This window comes from Orcinus orca, chromosome 17 (assembly GCF_937001465.1).
Source record: "Orcinus orca chromosome 17, mOrcOrc1.1, whole genome shotgun sequence".
In the NCBI taxonomy this organism is placed as follows: domain Eukaryota; kingdom Metazoa; phylum Chordata; class Mammalia; order Artiodactyla; family Delphinidae; genus Orcinus; species Orcinus orca.
The window spans coordinates 24398894-24417632 of record NC_064575.1 but is presented as its reverse complement, the minus strand read 5'-3'; the positions used below and the strand labels follow the sequence as shown (position 1 = coordinate 24417632).

The 18739-nt window shown below is 37.2% G+C and overlaps 1 protein-coding gene across 1 annotated transcript; it reads left to right on the top strand.

The window, feature by feature from the left end:
• Positions 1–234: 234 nt before the first annotated feature.
• LOC101272274 (fatty acid-binding protein, adipocyte) lies at positions 235–4587 on the top strand. Its single transcript, XM_004276170.4, has 4 exons — positions 235–393; positions 3067–3239; positions 3799–3900; positions 4365–4587. Exons 1-4 carry the CDS (start codon positions 321–323, stop codon positions 4413–4415), a joined length of 399 nt encoding a protein of 132 aa, XP_004276218.1. The 5' UTR covers positions 235–320; the 3' UTR covers positions 4416–4587.
• The last annotated feature ends 14152 nt before the right edge of the window (positions 4588–18739 follow it).

Genomic DNA, 18739 nt, shown 5'->3' with positions numbered 1-18739 from the left:
CTGAATATTAAACTGTCAAAATAGAAATATTTAAAATATTCTGTAATGGTTAAAAATAAGTTGTACTCTAAGTTCAATGACCATTTGCCAGGAAGAACCAAAGTTGAGAAATTTCTATGAAAAACATGACTCAAAGGAAAAACCGCAGAGTCTGGCAATGAAGGAAATGATCTGATACCATTCCCAATTGGTTATTCCTAAAAATCACTTGTCCTGGGTATCTTTAAAAGGAAGTTTTCTGGACTCAGAGGGTAATAGCACCTTCCTGAAAGCTGCAGCTTCTTTCTCATCTTGAAGAATAATTCTAGAAAGCTCCCAAAATGTGTGATGCATTTGTAGGTACCTGGAAACTTGTCTCCAGTGAAAACTTTGAAGATTACATGAAAGAAGTGGGTAAGGAAATACATTGGCTGGGTTTATAACTTTTTCTCTGGGGAAGAGTGCTTTGTGGCTGTTTTTCACTCTGGAAGCACTGGCCAGACATGAAATTCTGCTTTCTATATAGAGACGATAAAAGTAACATGTGTGAATCATTTGTTTCTAGAAACATTCTAGATGGAAGTCACAACTAATGCTTCCTTAAGGTGAACTAATATGAAAAAGGGTATAAATGGAATTGTTATGTTGTACAGAAATGCCAAGATTTTATTTGATTGATATACTTGAATATCTTTGGTTTACTTGACTCTCTCTTTTTATTGATTCCTTTTGCATATAAAATAAGCAATAACTTGGAAATAAAACTGTATTTCCTAGCATGCAATAATTTCCATTTGAAACTGAAAGCACTGCATTTCTCATCTTAATGTAATTTTTTGAGTAATGTATGTTAGCCAATTGTTTTAAGGTCAATCCATTAAAATGTGTGGTTGTTTTATGGGAGAAAAAAATCTCAATTTCAGAAAATATGTTCCTTAAAAGTCTTAAATATTTGTTTGATTTAAAATTATATGGGATGCCATAGAATTATTGATAATAGAGGCTTTCAGGTTTTTAGGTTCTGGTAACATTGCCTGTGTGTTCCCCAGATAATTACAAAGTTAAAGCAAAGGAGTAGAGAGGCAGTATTTCACTCAGGCAGCCACGGCCATGCATTATCAAGTTGTATCCAGGGGTTGCAAATTGGGGAGGGATTTTTTTTTCACAATATCTTTATTAGAGGTTATGATTGAATCCCTAAATCTCAAGACTTAACCTTCTTCTAAATCTTATAGTATATTTTTTGCTTGTGTATAACTACTGTTTTCCTTGTTTGCAGACAAGAGGGAAATCAGGGACTTCAACATGAGTGAAACCTAGCTTTGTAGAATATCAACTGGTTGTAATTCAATAAACTAATTAATATGCACTGATACAGATATGTCTGTATTTGAGGCTATTTACTATTTTTAGAAACATTTTACACTTTTAGTATTTATATTTAAATTCTTATACCACTGTGTTTTAAAATGATAAGGTATTGATGATAATGAAAGATAATAAGATACCTCCTGAAATTAGCTTCTCTAGTTGATTACCTTCAGTCAGCAGGTATTGTTTTCAACCGTCAAATGAGGACAGAATCAAGCCAGTGGAGAGAATGATTTTCATAAGCTTGGCCAGTCTGGAACCACACCGGGTGTTGCATCCATTCACTATGTTGACTCACTCCATGTATTTGAGGTTATTATATTTTGTAACAGAGACAGAACTTGCTGAAACAGCATATTATCTTCCCACTTGTTGCTGCTTTCGGACGGGGAGCTAAATCAGAGCTTCGGTATTGCTTGTTTTGTACGATATTTGCCTCCCTGATCCCCACTATTCCTAAATTTTGGTATCTATAAGTAGTCAAAAAAGTATTGTAGATTTATGCATGTGCATTTAAAAACTACAACACATCTATAACAGTCGTAAATTATAATTTATGCAGCGACAGTAAGGTACTGCTTGCTGTCTACATTAGGTTGTAAATTGTTCGTCCCATAACTGCCACACATCCCAAAAAATACACTCCTCTTTTTCAAAAAGAGGATTTTGCCACTTAAGTGATTGGGAATCAAAGTATTAATTTCTGAACTTACTAAAATAGTGATTTCTTAAACTTTGAAGTTTTCAGAATTGATGCCTAAGCCCTCTTTAGCATCTTCTATAGTTTATTGGGAACACCACCATTCTAAAATGTTATGCATGCAGGAAACATTTTGACTTTTGGAAAAATTAATCGAAATCTTCATTTCATGGTGGAGTAATTTGGAAAAGCCAAGAAAACTAGACTTGGCAGCAAATGCCATGAAATGTGAATTTTGGACACCCAAACAGATTAATTTTTTTTTTTTTTTTTTTTTTTCTTTGCGATACATGGGCCTCTCACTGTTGTGGCCTCTCCCGTTGCGGAGCACAGGCTCCAGATGCGCAGGCTCAGCGGCCATGGCTCACGGGCCCAGCCGCTCCGCGGCATGTGGGATCTTCCCGGACCGGTGCACAAACCCGCGTCCCCTGCATCGGCAGGCGGACTCTCAACCACTGCGCCACCAAGGAAGCCCCCAAGCAGATTAATTTTTAATCGAGTAACTGTATAGTGGTCCCCCAAATCCTATTGTCTTTGACTATGGATTAGATCACTTTTGTTATCTAAGAAGGAAAGGTAGAGATTCCCAAGTGTTTCATGAACTGAGTAAAATGAGAGTGGCTGCCCTCATGGTTAAGATGGCCAGTTATTTCGAGAGTGCAGTGACTTTTAAAATATGTATGTCTCACAAGACTTAATCTTTGTACATATTCTTGTGGAAAATTAATAATGGGTCTCCTAAAGACTTGTATCTGAAACCCGGAAGTGGAAATTTAAAGAACAGACTTACATCTAATTGTGCCTCAGGCGTTCTTTAAGTATTAGCCTACTTTACTTATCTGCAGGAGATGTTTACATAAGACCTTTAAGAAACTCACTGGAGTCTTTCACCTTTTATGCACACGTGCACCCACCTACACACACACACACACACACACACACACACTACTGCTCTTTCTTAAATAAAGATGTGAGAGAAAATTGTAAACTTGACATTTTTCTTTTCCCAACTATAGGAGTGGGCTTTGCTACCAGGAAAGTGGCTGGCATGGCCAAACCCAATGTGATCATCAGTGTGAATGGGGATGTGATCACCATTAAATCAGAAAGTACCTTTAAAAATACTGAGATTTCCTTCAAATTGAGCCAGGAATTTGAGGAAGTCACTGCAGATGACAGGAAAGTCAAGGTGAGAAATAGGGAATTGGAGCAGAGTAAACGCTGGTTTCTAAATGACCGCTGCCTACAAGAAGCCATTTTGTAAAAGGAGGAAACCCATTCCACCGTAAGCCAAAGATCCTTCAATATTTAGCTGGTGAATTTTCTCCCTTTCTATAAAATGGTCCTTATTAGTCTAAAAAATGATTAACATAATTTATTTGTCATACCATATGTATATATATATATAGTATTTGAAGTGAATTAAAATAACGTAACAGTGTTAGAGAACGTTTATAAAAGAGTGGGAAAAAAAGGTAAAAATCACCTATGATTCTACTACCTCAACATAAATTTATTATCTATATTCTTTCACAGTATTTTTTCAAGTGCATGTTTGTATAATATTCTGATCATAATATACATATAATTTTGTACGTTGTTTTTGGCACTCATTGTTTCCTTGTTGCAACATTTTCTTGTAATTTAAAATTACTAATTACCTCAAAATATTTCTGCAAATAAAAGTGCTCTATTTTTTAATTTTATTTTCCTCCATCATTATAATCACTTTTTTATTATGCCCACAGAGCACCGTAATCTTAGATGAAGGTGCCCTGGTGCAGGTGCAGAAGTGGGATGGAAAATCAACCACCATAAAGAGAAAACGAGTGGATGACAAACTGGTGGTGGTGAGTATCTTCTGGCTACTTAATTCTAGATTCTACTGCTAAGTCATCCCATAATCGTTATTCTACCTAGAGAAACAGATAATTGTCCTTGTAGAACAAAAGGTTAGTCTATTGGGATTACGGTTTCACTCTGGCAATTATCCTTCATACTTTTAAGTTCAGTGTAGGTGTACTGTCCCCCAGGAAGCATTCCCTCATCCCTCTCAATATGAACCATATTGTATTGTGCATTTCCAATTATGTTTCTCACTCACCACATAGATTGTAAGATTCCTTGAGAGCAAGACTTATATCTTCTTGATCTTTATATTTCCCTAGCTTATTACAATATCAGGTATATAATAAGAGCTCAGAGCAAATATCTTTTGATGAATATTGTTTCCTTCCCAACATTGAAGGAGACAATAAACAAAATATAAGTGGTTTAGTCCCAGGGATTTACCAATAATTTTTTTTGTGCCTAGGAATGTATCATGAATTGTGTCACTGCTACCAGAGTTTATGAGAAAGCATAAGCCAAAGGATATTGAGCTGGACTGAAGTTTGCATCAAACTCTATGACATTTTGTTGGGTGTGTTGTCCAAACATATATTATTTCCCACTAATTAGCAATCAACTAATTTTCCCCCAGACTGATTTTATTCGATATGGTTGTGTTGATTAAATAAAACTTTTTAGATTTATAAGGCTGTGTAATGATTTATTCATTGTGCTAGATAATTTCTTACTTATAATTTAGTGAAGAAAATAGAAAATTGTATTATTGCTTTGTTTCTAGTACATGATTTTTAAACTAATAATCCAAGATGAAAAAAATAATAGTGAACTTTCCATTGTCTTAGGTAGAAAATGATAAATATGTGCTATTACTGAATATGAAGTCCTTCTTTAGCATAACTACAGTCAAGTAATAATTTCTCAGAGACCTAAGGTAGTTTTAAATGTAGTGAAATTGTCCACAGTCAGCTGGCCCAAGTACTGTCATTTCACATATATCTGTCCTAGAGCATTAAGACAGAGACAAGTGTAGTAGCAATGCAGAGGGTAGAAAAAGATTTCTAGGCTATAAATTTTCATCTGAAAAATTATTAGTAAACCAAGCTATCCCTGGAATCTCTCAAGAATTAAGTCCAAATAATCCCATAATGTTTATTCCAGAAAAGAGGTGACAGGCTTGTAATGATGCAAATGTTCCTGTAGTCATTTCCAAATTTTTCTTTTATTCTTACCAGTGGAACTTTTTATTCAAATAAGATATTGACTATGTTCTGGAACTTTCTATTCAAATAAAATCTCCATGGAATTCCAATATATAAAACAAATAAAAATGATAATAAGGCCTCCCAGGTAGGGGTGTGTGTTCATTTGTATGTGTGTGTGTGTGTGGGTGTGAGTGTGGGTGTCTGTGTGTGAGATTTGTTTCTTTCGTACTTTGTGGAACTTCAAAGCACCTCTACAGATCATTGGAGTTCCATGTACACAGACTGAAATTTCCAAACCACGTACTTACCTTTTATAGTAAGCCAAAATCTTTTAAAGTGTGTCCTGTAGTTGATATAATTCTGTTTGTGATGCTTCCTTTAAAAGTAAGTTTATTATTTTCTGAATACCTACCGTATGTGTAATACCAAGATACGGAGAAACCAGAAGAGGTAAATTAAGTTCCTGATTACAATTATTTACTTCCTTTTCAAAAACAGAGGGTTAGACTCTCACTTTGGCTTTACTCAAGAATTGGAGAATTCAAAAAGAGAAGATTTGTAGGAACTGATTAGGAAAATTCTTGGTAAACCAATATTTATTAAGCACTTACTATGGTCCATGCACTTTGCATGTTCTACTTAATTTATTATCAAAATAATCCTATGATGAGGATTTGGTATTCCTGTTTACAGATGAGAAAACTGAGTTCAAAGTTTAAGTCTATAAAACTAAGTAGGGAATAGACATAGGAATTTGATATTCAAGAGGGTGATCCTGGCTGGGATATAGATCTAGGAGCCATCAATATTCAAGTGGTAACTTAATTCATAAATGGTGATGAGATCATTCAAGGAGAAAGGAAAGTTAGAAAGAAGAAAATAGTTGAAGACGTCCAAGAGGATGTCCCAGGCACCTCAACACAACATGTTCCACACTAAACTTTCACATCCCCCTTCCATCCACTCCTAATAACTAAATTTATTCTACTTTCCATATCTCAGTGATTATCAGGATGTATTATCTAATTGCCTATTCCACAAATCTTAAAATCATCCTCCAATATGGCTTCTTCCTCACTTTACAACATTTATGTTGTTTAAAAAATCATGTTGAGTCAAGGCCTTTGCTGATGCTGGGGACACCACCTACCACAGGCCACACCCAAAGGCCAGCATCAGGGCACAGCTTTGAAGGTTATAGAAAACTCCCAGGAGACAAAAGAAGGAAGAAAGTATCCCAGGATCTGAAAAGAGAAGGCTTTGTATCTGCAGCCACAGCTTTGGGCAATTGGACACCCTCCTCCCTAACCTTCCATCAAAGCACTAGCAGAGCAAGGAGGATGGGCTGCTGAATGGGGAGAAGCAGGGCTGTGGCAGGCACAGGAACTGGGTGACAAGAATGTCAGCAGCAAAGCAGTGAGGAAGGCATGGTAGCTCCTTGACAGTGATAGAACATCCTACACAGATTGGGAGCGGGGATGTAACAGTGTGGTGGCCCTGGATTTCCACTTCGGGGTGAACTGCTTTGGACTCAGAGGGAGTGCTGAGCAGGGGAAGGTGGGAGGTGCAGAGCAGTCTGAGCTTCTGTCTGGCAGGGACCCAAGAGCTTCATAGGGCAAATGAGTCGGGGGCAGGGTGAAGCACGGGCTAGTCCCAAGGTGCTCTCGTGGATGGCTCCGACTCCCTGGAATGCTGCTATCGCACTGCCTGTGCAGCCTTCTCACGTGTACAGGGCCTCCTGCTTGGCATTCCTCTGCAGGTTGAGTCAACCAGCCCTGTTGTAGATCGTGCAGCATATGTTATAGTTCTGATCTGGGTTCTGTAACCCTTGCAATGTACATTTGGAAGGAAATGGAAAGTGTGCCTTCAAACTGCATTTCCTTTTTTATTTTTAATGTTTTTTTTTTATTGTAGTAAAAGTCATATAATATAAAACATACTATTTTAACCACATTTAACTGTACAACTCAGTGACACTAAGTACATTCACATTGTCCCCCCAACTCTCACCATCATCCGTCTCCCAAATTTTCCACCTTCCTAAACTGAAACTGTGCCCATTAAACACTAACTCCCCATTCCCCCTTTCCACCCCCTCACCACATCCCCCTGCCCCTGGCATCTACCAATGTACTTTCTGATTCTATGAATTTGACTATTCTAGGTACCTCATATAAGTGGAATCAAACAGTATTTGTCTGCACCTACTGTATATTGGAATGCATTTTTGAGCAGCTTGGATAAAACCCCAGAGGCCTGGAGCTACAGGAAAACTGGGTTAGCCCAGCTTTCACAAGGACTGTTTGGTCCTACTTTAGTTTCTGTTCCAAATGTGGGAACAAACTTGCTTCTTAAAACCCTTCAGATCACATGGGTTGTGTTGACTGGCATTCATGTCAAAGCCAAAGCCTTAAGCTAATTTGGGACTGACAGGACTCTACTAATTCCTTATATAAATATGGGATCTGCTCTGGCCTTCCAGGTCAGGGTCTTGGGTGGGACACCTGTAACCTTCGTTTGCCTCTGAATTTTCTGGAATAAAGTTGCTTTCTTCTCTCATTTCAAGGTCATAGGAGAGAGAACCAATAAGAAAAGTCATGTCTGGAAGCAATTTGGGTTGGGGGAGGGAAGTCTTGAGAATCGTCCAGACCTTTCCTCTTTGTCCCGACAGGGTAGTAGAGCCACTGCTGCCCACTAGAAGAACAACTGGCTTGCAAAGCATTTCAGACTCATTAAACAGGTAGATGATCAGAATCTGAAATGACTATTGTTCACTAAGGAAATCTTTCAAGAGGGACTGTAGTACCAAGAGAGCTGAATGCCTGTCCCTGAGCCTCTGGTGAGGAGTCGAAGGAATCAAGGCCCCTGTGATTGTGTGAGACCAGAAGCCACACCATGCTCTGCCATGACTGGCAACTGCCATTCATGTTCTTCAATTCCTGCAGCTCCTGCCACTAATTTTCAGCTGGAATTGAAGTTGTCTCTGGGCACTTTGTCCAGCCTTGCTACCACCCACAATGCAAACCAGCACTGAGCGACAAAAGGACAGAAGCCCCAGAGCACCTCCATAAAGACTAGATGGGGGTACTTCCCTGGTGGCGCAGTGGTTAAGAATCCACCTGCCAATGCAGGGGACACGGGTTCGAGCCCTGGTCCAGGAAGATCCCACAGGCTGCAGAGCAACTAAGCCCATGTGCCGCAACTACTGAGCCTGCGCTCTAGAGCCTGCGAGCCACAACTGCTGAGCCCGCATGCCAGAAGTACTGAAGCCTGTGCGCCTAGAGCCCGTGCTCCACAACAAGAGAAGCCATCGCAATGAGAAGCCCGCTCACCGCAATGAAGAGTAGCCCCCATTCGCTGCAACTAGAGAAAGACCGCGTGCAGCAACAAAGACCCAACACACCCATAAATAAAATATAAATAAATAAAATAAATTTTTAAAAAAAGACCGGATGGGGCACACTTGCTGCTGCCCTCCACAGAGTACCAACACCCTGTTTGGACTTTTACATGAGAAATAAATTTCCATTTTGTTCAAGCTGCTATTGCTTGTTACCAACCTGAGTTACTGGACTCCTTAATCAATAGAAATTAATAAGAGGCCAGACGAGAAATTCAGGCCAGGCTTTACTGGGACTCATGATGCAGCACGAGGGAATGAAAACAAGTAACAGATGCTCTTGCTGGCTCCCCGGGGTGGGGGCAGCCAGTTGATCCTTTACGTGGGGTGAGGGTAGGGATGGATCAGTGGGTCGGGCTGGAGTGCAGGGATCATGTGCAGTAGTCTGCTTTTGCTTCCAGCACCTCAGAAGCGGCAGTTGGCAAGTGGGGAGGAGGGTGGGAGAGGGTTGGATTGTGAATTTGGGATTAGCAGATGCAAACTGGTATATATAGAATGGAGAAACAGCAAGGTCCTACTGTATAGCACAGGGAACTATATTCAATATCCTGAGATAAGCCATAATGGAAAAGAATATGGAAAAGAATATATATATGTATACCTGAGTCACTTTGCTGTACACAGCATTAATTAACAAAACACTGTAATTCAACTGTACTTCTATAAAAAGTAAATTAAATTTAAAAAACCATGTTGATTGTATTAACTTAAAAATTTTTAATGCTTGCTTTTCTCATTCCCATCACCAACAGCACTATCATTTTTTTCCTTAATTACTAATAAATCTCCTTCTTTCAGTCTCTGTCCTCTCCTCTCTTTTCCAAGCCCTGTAGACTTCATGAATGATAGTTACACAATGAAAATTTGACCTGAACACTTAATGATTAAAACCCTTACATGGCTCCCATTTCATCCACAGAAGTTCCAATCTCCTTAGCATGGCATGTAAATATGTCTTATGCTTGCCTTTTCTTATCTAACTTTCTAGTTTTATCATTGCTCTTGTTCTCTACACATTCTTTGCTTCAATCATACCAAAAATTTTTCATACTCTTTCTTGCCTCTGATATTTTGTTCTTAGGTATTTTTTTCGGTGTGTGTGAATTAGTCTGCTCCTTCCTGTCTAAAACTCTCCTCTCACTTCTTTCTAAGCCTTCCCTATACCTTAAATGTGCCTCTGTGCTAATCCTTTAAAAAGTTGTTTCAGGTGCCACTTCTATGTATGTGTATTTGTGAATTTATTTATTTTTCAAAATGTACTATTCAAGTTTAATTCTTATTTTTCTGTTGATGTGGAAGCATAGAGTAAGAAGATTCAGTCCAATGTAAATTTGCTGGATAAGTCAATTTCTTGTTTTCTATATTTTTACCATAAAACCAAGGCTGCAGCAACAAGACATATCTACAATATCAGTTCTCTGATTTTTCCTCCCTGGGACCTCTTTGAAGCTCACATAATTTTTCACTGACATTGCTTCTATCAACATACATGCAGAAGCATACAGGAAATTCTACTCTTAAAGGAAGAGAGACAGGATCAAATGGATACTTCTCAGAAAGAGATCTCAAAGACAAGGACTCTGTCATATTTGCAGCTGTGTCCCCAGACCCTGGCACAGTAAACAAGAGATTCAGAGCTCAGTAAACAATTCTTGAATAAGTGAGTGAACGCTCTTCCCTGTGCTAGGTGTGGTCTGGAACACGGAAAGAGTAACGGCTCATGTTCATGCCCTCAATGTAGTAGAGAAATAGCATGAACATCATCACATCACCTGGGAAAATTGTTCTGATAGTTTCTCCTCCTCCCTCACCCCTCATTCCCCAAATCTAAGAAGAGTTAAACCCTTCCTCCCCTTGACCACAGGAAAAAGGTGTGTGTTCTTACTATAACATGATATTACCACATTCTGATTTCTCATCTTTTCCATCACTAGGTTGACACAGCCTCAGGACACTTATGTATATATCTAATATCTAGCATTGTGCCTACGAATATGGTAATCACTTGATAAATTTTAGTGGAATGAATAAAGACACAATATAGGGGAGGACATGAATTATATGATAAACTATGTGGTATAATCTATGGATTGGAAGGAAGCCAGGGGCAAGCAGAGTAGTCAGTATGTGCTGGAGTAGTCAGGAATGTTTTCAACATAGAGGATGTATTTGAACTGGGTCATGAAAGAGAACCATAAAATTAATTAATTGCTTATTAATAAATTTTACAGTGGAATGACTTGGCAAATACCATCTTACCTAAGTAATAAAAGTTAACATCATCATCAGTAATTGTGAAAATTAACATCATGTGTGTTCTGATATGACACAATGAGAAGAACACAGCATCATTGCTGGAATATTCTTACCAAAAATGTATAACCTCAAATGAATCATGAAGAAACATCACTTTACCCCAACTGAGGATTATTCTATAAAGTAGCCAGACTATATGCTTCAAACATGTCAAAATCATGAAAGACAAGGAAGAGCTTGTCTTTATAAGAGCTTGTCTATATAAAGATATATTTCCATTTGAAGGAGATGAAAGAGACACGACAGTTGAATGCAATGCAAGATCATGGACAGTTTCATGGACCAGAAAGAAAAAAGGAAAAATAAGTCTTTTCTTCTTGTAGCAACAGGAAACACTGTTGGGACAATTGCTAAGGTGTGAGTGGAGTATGGATTTAATAATGATATTGTTATTGGTGTTGATTTCCTGATTTTGATGGATGTTCTGTGGTAACATAGGTAAGGTTTTTATTTGGGGAGTAGTGGGGCAACATTTCTGCAACTTACTCCCAAGTTATTAAAAAAGTATATATATATATATATATATATATATATATATATGTAAAGGAAGGCAAATGTGTTAGAATGTTGGTAATTAGAGAATCTGAGAGTTTATGGAAAATATTTGTGCTGTTCTTGCAAATTTTTCTGTAACTTTGAAATGATATAAAAATTAAAAGTAACCATCCCCCCAATAGCTGAAACCAGAAATTATGAATGTTAACTACTATATCTATATGAAGATTGACAATAAAAATTTATTGATAAGTAATAAGGAATGTAAAAGAGATGGGGCATCAATTCATGTGAAAATGAAAACCTTCATATATTTTATAAAAACTGTGATTCTGGGAAGATGGTGGAGTATGAAGCACTAGGAATTTGTCTTTCTACCAAGGAAACAATTGGACTAGCAGAATCTCTCTCATGTATTTTGGAACTCAGGAGTCTATCAAAGGCTTACATCTTCCAGGGAAAGATGTTAGAGGGTAAATGTGGTTAAATCCAGTCAACTTTGGCTGTTAGCACAGTATCCACTACCTATCCTCCACACCTCAGCCCCTTTGCTGACAGCTGTGCATATATTACTGGAGGAGCTTGCACATGTATTGCATGAGAGAGGGTGGGCAATGTAGACCCTATCCTCCAAATATCAGGAATGTGCATTCTAATTGCTGATTGCTGCTTCTGATTGCAGAAGTGCAGATAAAGAGGTGGCATCACCTTTGTGTACCTCCTCCCATTGTTGCAAGCCTCCCCCTCCCACTGAAGTGATTTCCAGGAAATTTAAATGGCCAGCACCTTCTCCTTCCCTTCATTTTTCACTTGTTCCTCTTTGAGGAGCCATAATTAAAGACTAGGACATTCAAAAGCAATTTCATATACAGAGGATATTAGAAAGTCACTGTGCATGCCAAGGGAAAGCCACAGGCTCAGAAAGGACATGAGAAGACCTTAAGTTTATACCTTAACATGATCCCTGGCACAGAGTCAGACTACAGCAATCAGAAAACAAAAGCAAAAAGCAGCAAAGGAGCAGGAGGAGAATCTAATTTCCAGAGTTACCACATTATTAAATTCAAATTTCCAGTTTTCAACAGCAAAACAATCATAAGACATAGAAAGGAACAGGAGAGTTTAGCCCATTCAAAGAAAAAATTAAACCAACAGAAACTGTCCCTGAGAAAGACCTGATGGTGGATTTACTAGTCAAAGACTAAAACAGCTGTCTGAAAGATGCTCTAAGAACTAACTAAAGGAAAATATGGAGAAAGCAAGAAAACAGTGTATGAACAAAATGGAAATATCAGTAGATAGAAAACCAAAAAAGAAGCCAAAAGGAAATTCGGGAATTGAAAAGAACAACTGAAATGAAAATTTCACTAGAGGTACTCAAAGGCAGATTTGAACAAGAAGAAAGAACAAGTGAACTTGAAGGTAGGACAATGGAAATTATCAAATGACAAACAGAAAGAAGAAAAGACTGAAGAAAAGTTATCAGAACCTAAGGAACATGAGAGGCACCATCAAAAGGACCAACATATGCATTGTGGGAGTCCCAAAAGGACAAGAGAGAGACCAAGAGGCAAAGAGAATATTTGAAGAAATAATGTCTAAAATTTTCCCAAATTTGATAAAAAACATGAATGTTTATATCCAAGAAACTCCACAAACTCCAAGTAGGCTGAACCCAAAGAGACCCACCCTGAAACAATGAAAGACAATCTCTCAAAAGACAAAGACAAAGAGAAAACCTTGAAAGTAGCAAGAGAGAAGTGACTCATTCCATACAAGTGATCCTTAATAAGATTGCCCAAAGATTTCTTATCAGAATATTTGGAGGCCAGAAGGCAATGAGCTGATATATTCAAATTGCTAAAAGAAAATATGGTCAACCAAGGATCTTGTATCCAGTAAAACTTTCCTTCAAAAATGAGGGAGAAATTAAGATATTTCCAAATTAAACAAAAGATGAGGAGTTAGCACTATACCTGCTCTACAAGAAATGCTAAAGAGAGTCCTACAAGTTGAAATAAAATGACACGAGCAGTATCTCAAGTGGAATTTATTCATGGAATGCAAGGATGATTCAACAGATGAAAATTGGTCAGTGTAATATACTACATTAACAGAATGAAGGGAGAAAAAACCACACAATCATCTCAGTTGATGCAGAGAAAGCATTTGACAAAACTCAACATTCTTCCATGTAGATACATTCAATAAACTAGACGTAGGAGGAAAATTCTTCAACATAAAAGAAGCCATATATGAGAAACCTCAGTGAACATTATACTCAATAGTGAAACCTGAAAGTTTTTTCTTTATGATAATGAGCAAGGCAAATGTGTCCACCCTTGCCACTTCTATTCAATGTAGTAATGGAAGTACTATTCAGAGTGATTAGACAAGACAAAGAAATAAAAGGCATCCAAATTGGAAAGAAAGAAATAAAATTATTTCTATTTACAGAAAGTATGATCTTATATGAAAAAAGGTCCCCCTACAAAAAATTGTTAGAACCAATAAATAATTCAGCAAAGTAGCAAGATACAAAGTCAACACACAAAAATCAGTTGCATTTCTATACATTAACAATGAACAATTTAAAAAGTTAATTAAGAAAACAGTTCCATTTACAATAGCATCAAGAAGAATAAAATACTTAAGAATTAACCAAGAAAGTGGAAGATTTGTGCAATGAAAACTATAAAAGAAATTTTTAAAAGACATAAATAAATGGAAAGACATCCCATATTCATAGATTGGAAGATGTCAATACTATTCAAAACGATCTACAGATTTAATGGAATCCCTATCAAAAGTCCAATGATGTTTCTTGAAGAAATAGGAAAGCCCATTCTAAAATTCATATGGAATATCAAGGGACTCTGAAGAGCCAAAACAATCCTGAGAAAGAAGAACAAATTTGGAGAACTCACATTTCCTGATTTCAAATCTTACTACAAAGCTACTATAATCAAAACAGTGTGCTGCTGGCATAAACTCTGACCTATAGACAATTGGAATAGACTAGAGAGTGTAAAAATAAACTCCTGCATATATAGTCAAATGATTTTTGACAAGTGCACCAAGACCATTCAATGGATAAAATGCAGGCTTTTCAACAAATAGTGCTGGGAAAACTGGGTATCCACATGCAAAAGAATGAAGCTGAAGCCTTGTTTAACACCATATGTAAAAGTTAACTCAAATGGATCCATGACTCAAATGTAAGAACTAAATCTTAAAACTCTTAGAAAAAAATGTAAGGTTGAAGCTTCACAACATTGGACTTGGCAATGATTTCTTGAAAATAACAGCAAAGGCACAGGCAACAAAAGAAAAAATAGACAAATTTGATTCCAGGAAAATTAAAACTCTGTGCAACAGAAGACATTATCAACAGAGTAAAAAGGTGACTCACAAAATGGGAGAAAATATTTGAAAATCATACTTCTGATAAAGGATTAATATCCAGAATATATAGAGAGCTCCTAAAACTCAACAACAAAAAATTTGATTCAAAAATGGATAAATGGGGCTTCCCTGGTGGAGCAGTGGTTGAGAATCTGCCTGCTAATGCAGGGGACACGGGTTCCAGCCCTGGTCTGGGAGGATCCCACATGCCACGGAGCAACTAGTCTCCGTGAGCCACAACTACTGAGCCTGCGCGTCTGAAGCCTGTGCTCCGCAACAAGAGAGGCCGCAATAGTGAGAGCCCTGCACACTGCGATGAAGAGTGGCCCCTGCTTGCCACAACTAGAAAAAGCCCTCGCACAGAAACGAAGACCCAACACAGCAAAAATAATAAATTAATAAATTAATAAACTCCTACCCCCAAATATCTAAAAAAAAAAAGGGGCAAATGTCTTGAATAGACATTTCTCCAAAGAAGATACATAAATGGTAAAGAAGCACAAGAAAGGATGTAGAAAATCGTTAATTATTAGTGATTATGTGAATCAAAATTACAATGGGACACCACCTCACACCCATTAAGACAGAGACTATAAAAAAACAACTTGTTGGCGAGGATGTGGAGAAATTGGAATGTTGATGGGAAGGTAAAATGGTACAGCTGCTGTGGAAAACAGTAAGACACTTCCTTAAAAAATTAAAAATAGAATTACCATGTGATCCAGCAATTCTACTTCTGGGTATATACCCAGAAGAATTGAAAGCAGGGTCTCAAATAGATACATGTATACTCATGTTCATAGCAGCATTATTCATTTATTGCTAAATTGTAGAAGCAATCCAAATTTCCATCAAAGGATGAATGTATAAGCAAAATGTAAACACCACTTTTTGATTATCCAGTAGAATATTATTATGTTAAAAAGGAAGAAAATTCTGAGATTTGCTACAACATGGATGAACCTTGAGGACATTATGCCAGATGAACTAAGCCAGTCACATACACACAAAAACAAATACTGCATGATTCCACTTGTATGAAGTACTTAGAGTAGGAAAAGTCATGGAGGCACAAAGTAGAATGGTGGTTGCCAGGAAGTAGGGGAGGGGACAATGGGGAGTTACTGTTTAATGGGTAGAGCTTCAGTTTTGCAAGATGAAAAGAGTTCTGGAGGTGGTGGTGATGGTTGCACAACAATATGAATGTATTTAATGCCGCTGAAGTGTGCACTTAGAAATGGTTAAGACAGTTAATTCTATGTGATGTATATTCTACCACAATAAAAAGTCAGAAAAAAATCTAGTGTGGCTCCAGCTATTTTATGTACAGCAGTAAATTAGCAGACATATTTCTGAATACTTTCGTAGCTTCTAGTACGTATTTAACTTCATCAGTATCCCTCACCAGTGGATAATGTAGCATCTTAAAATTGAAATTTATTTAAAAGTATTTAATCCCTAAAATGTTACAAGAAGGAAAGTTAATATAGAAAATGAGATACTGGAGAAGCATGGAAAAATGAGATAATGGAGAAATAAGCATTTAAACTGTCATGAAGATAAGATGTGTAACTGTTCTATAACAGATTACTGTATTCTAGTTCCTTTGCTAGGGTTAACAATTAAGTACCTTTTATTTTAATTTTTTTTACTGCAGGAAATGGTGATTTTAAAAAAAAAATCCAAAAAAGTGCCAAAGGCTAGTGGTGGAAGTGGCAGGACTAGGAGAGAACTTTCTTGGTTGAGAAGAGAGATGTGTGGTAACAATGAAATACTAAGCAAAGGTGAAGGGAGACTGAGAGTCCCTGTACCATCTGATGACCATAATGAAAGGCCTGTCATATGAGCAGATCAGGAGACAATAATGTATTAAAACTTTGTCTTTAGTTGCTATTAGAGATTAAGATCAGTGATGAGGGAAACTGTCAGTTAAAAAGAAATAAACATGGTTTATTCCTTTTGTCATTCATTCATAAAACATTTATTGAGCACCTACAATATACCAGGCATGGTCTTAGGGATTCAGAAGTGAATCAGAAATATTTTTTTGCTTGATGTACTCATAAAAGAGCTTAGAGGGACAGCTGGAGGACGACTCGTTGCAATACTATAAGAAAAGTTCCTGAATATATTAATACTTCTATTAAAGTATAATTGTATCACATAATAGGGATCAACCAGCTCTGAATCAGTTTCACAGAGGAGGTGATGTTTGAATTGGATCTAGAGAGCTGGGAGATGCTGTGAACGAGACCAATATCACATGATACATAGAACTGGTTTTAAGAGTCCAAATTTAGGTGGAGCTATTTATGAGAGCATATCAATTATGAAGGTTTAAGCTTCAAGGAACAAAAACTCAGACATAAAATTATTTAAATAATAATGAAATTCATTAATTCTCCCAATAAAGATTCCAGAAATAAAGTGTCTTGTGTTCTTCCCACTTTTCCTCTCTGCCATTCTCAGTTTTGGCCTCATTTCTGAGTTGGTAACACAATGGATGCAGCAGTTCTAAATGTCATACAAGAAAGCAGAAGTTGTCAAGGAGGGGACTGTCCCTCTGCCTCTCTCTTAAGGGTGAGGGGATTTTATAGAAGCCAGAAATTTGACTTTCTCTTTTGTCTCATGGGCCACAGGATGGATTTCTGAATCAATGAAAGGCAGAATAATTGGAACGAAAATGGTTAGACTAAGGGGAGACATTTGTCACACCACCTCACTGGCAAACATGCCCAGATTTGTATGCCTCCCTTCTTTCAGGCAGAGTACATACCTATCTAGAAGCAGTAAAGCAAGATCTAGTCACTGGCTCTTTATTTGAGCATCATCTCTGAGTTCGCCTTCAACTGCTAAGGCACTTATTTTTAGCCCAGGTCTCAGTTTCCTGAAACTGACTCCAAGGTTTTTGCTCCCCCTGTTTTGCCCTCCAGATAGTTTAATAACTATTTCACCTATAAAGATATTGCATTATAAATATCTTCTTTACATGTTTTCATCAAAAGAAATTCTTTATCCCACTTAAGATATAACTTTGGGGTGCTAAAACATCAACCTTTTTTTTTTTTTTAAAAAAATGCTTTTTCAACAAAGAGATGGTTTGAATGAAGATTTCTTTGACATGAAGGAATATTTGACCCAGGCAGATAATAGTATGAATATTCTTCTTCTGGTGCCTGGCACTCTAATATTCCAGCCTTCTTTAAAACAACTGGAGTTCAAAGCTGTGACATAAATCTATAGCCTCTGAATCCAATCCTTCCAGTAAAGGCCTTACCTGCAAAGTTCACTTCCATTACTTGGGTTACAGAAGATGATTTCAGAAGTAATTTCACAGATATTTAAATTATCTGCTGCCTTTGTCTTTCTTTTAGAATGCAGATATCAAAATATCATATTTCTCCCTAAAACTTCCCCTCACAATTTCAAATGGTATATTTTAATATCAGGATTTCTTCGTAAGCCTAGCAGATGAATTTTCCAAGCATAGCTCCACCTCCTTTTTAGGATTTAAATTACAAAACATCATCAATGATAAGTGTTACTTTTCTTCCCAGTCCGCAATTACTCTTAATTAACAACAATGATAATATTAATAATACCCTACAACTCATTCCAGCCAACTGTAGACATTTCAGTTACACTAAGTAATATCAATTCATCAACCCTGCAAGGAAGGGAGGGGCAGATATTATTTTAATGAAGAGGGTACTCTGGCACTGTGACTTGTCCACATAAAAAACAGCTGGGGTAGATCAGTCAAGGATGTCCTTGTATCAGGTGGGAAAATACCTCAGTCAGTTGTTCATTAGACATTTGTGGGGATATTCCTTCAGAGTTGACTCAGCATTCATAGTTCAAAATGCTGATCTCTATTGAAAATTGTCTTCATTCCACAAGTAATATTTATCAGGTGACTCAGTTTACAAATCTGTTTGCTAGAAGCTATAATCATTGACTTAAATTCAACTTAACCTGTTAATTTTCTGTTTCTTTATTTGGAGGTAAATAAAATGAGTC

Coding starts and splice junctions, on each gene's coding strand:
- LOC101272274 (XM_004276170.4), top strand. CDS start 321: ATGTGTGATGCATTTGTAGGTACCTGGAAACTTGTCTCCAGTGAAAAC. Junction 394..3,066: donor AGATTACATGAAAGAAGTGG/GTAAGGAAATAC, acceptor TCCCAACTATAG/GAGTGGGCTTTGCTACCAGG. Junction 3,240..3,798: donor CAGATGACAGGAAAGTCAAG/GTGAGAAATAGG, acceptor TTATGCCCACAG/AGCACCGTAATCTTAGATGA.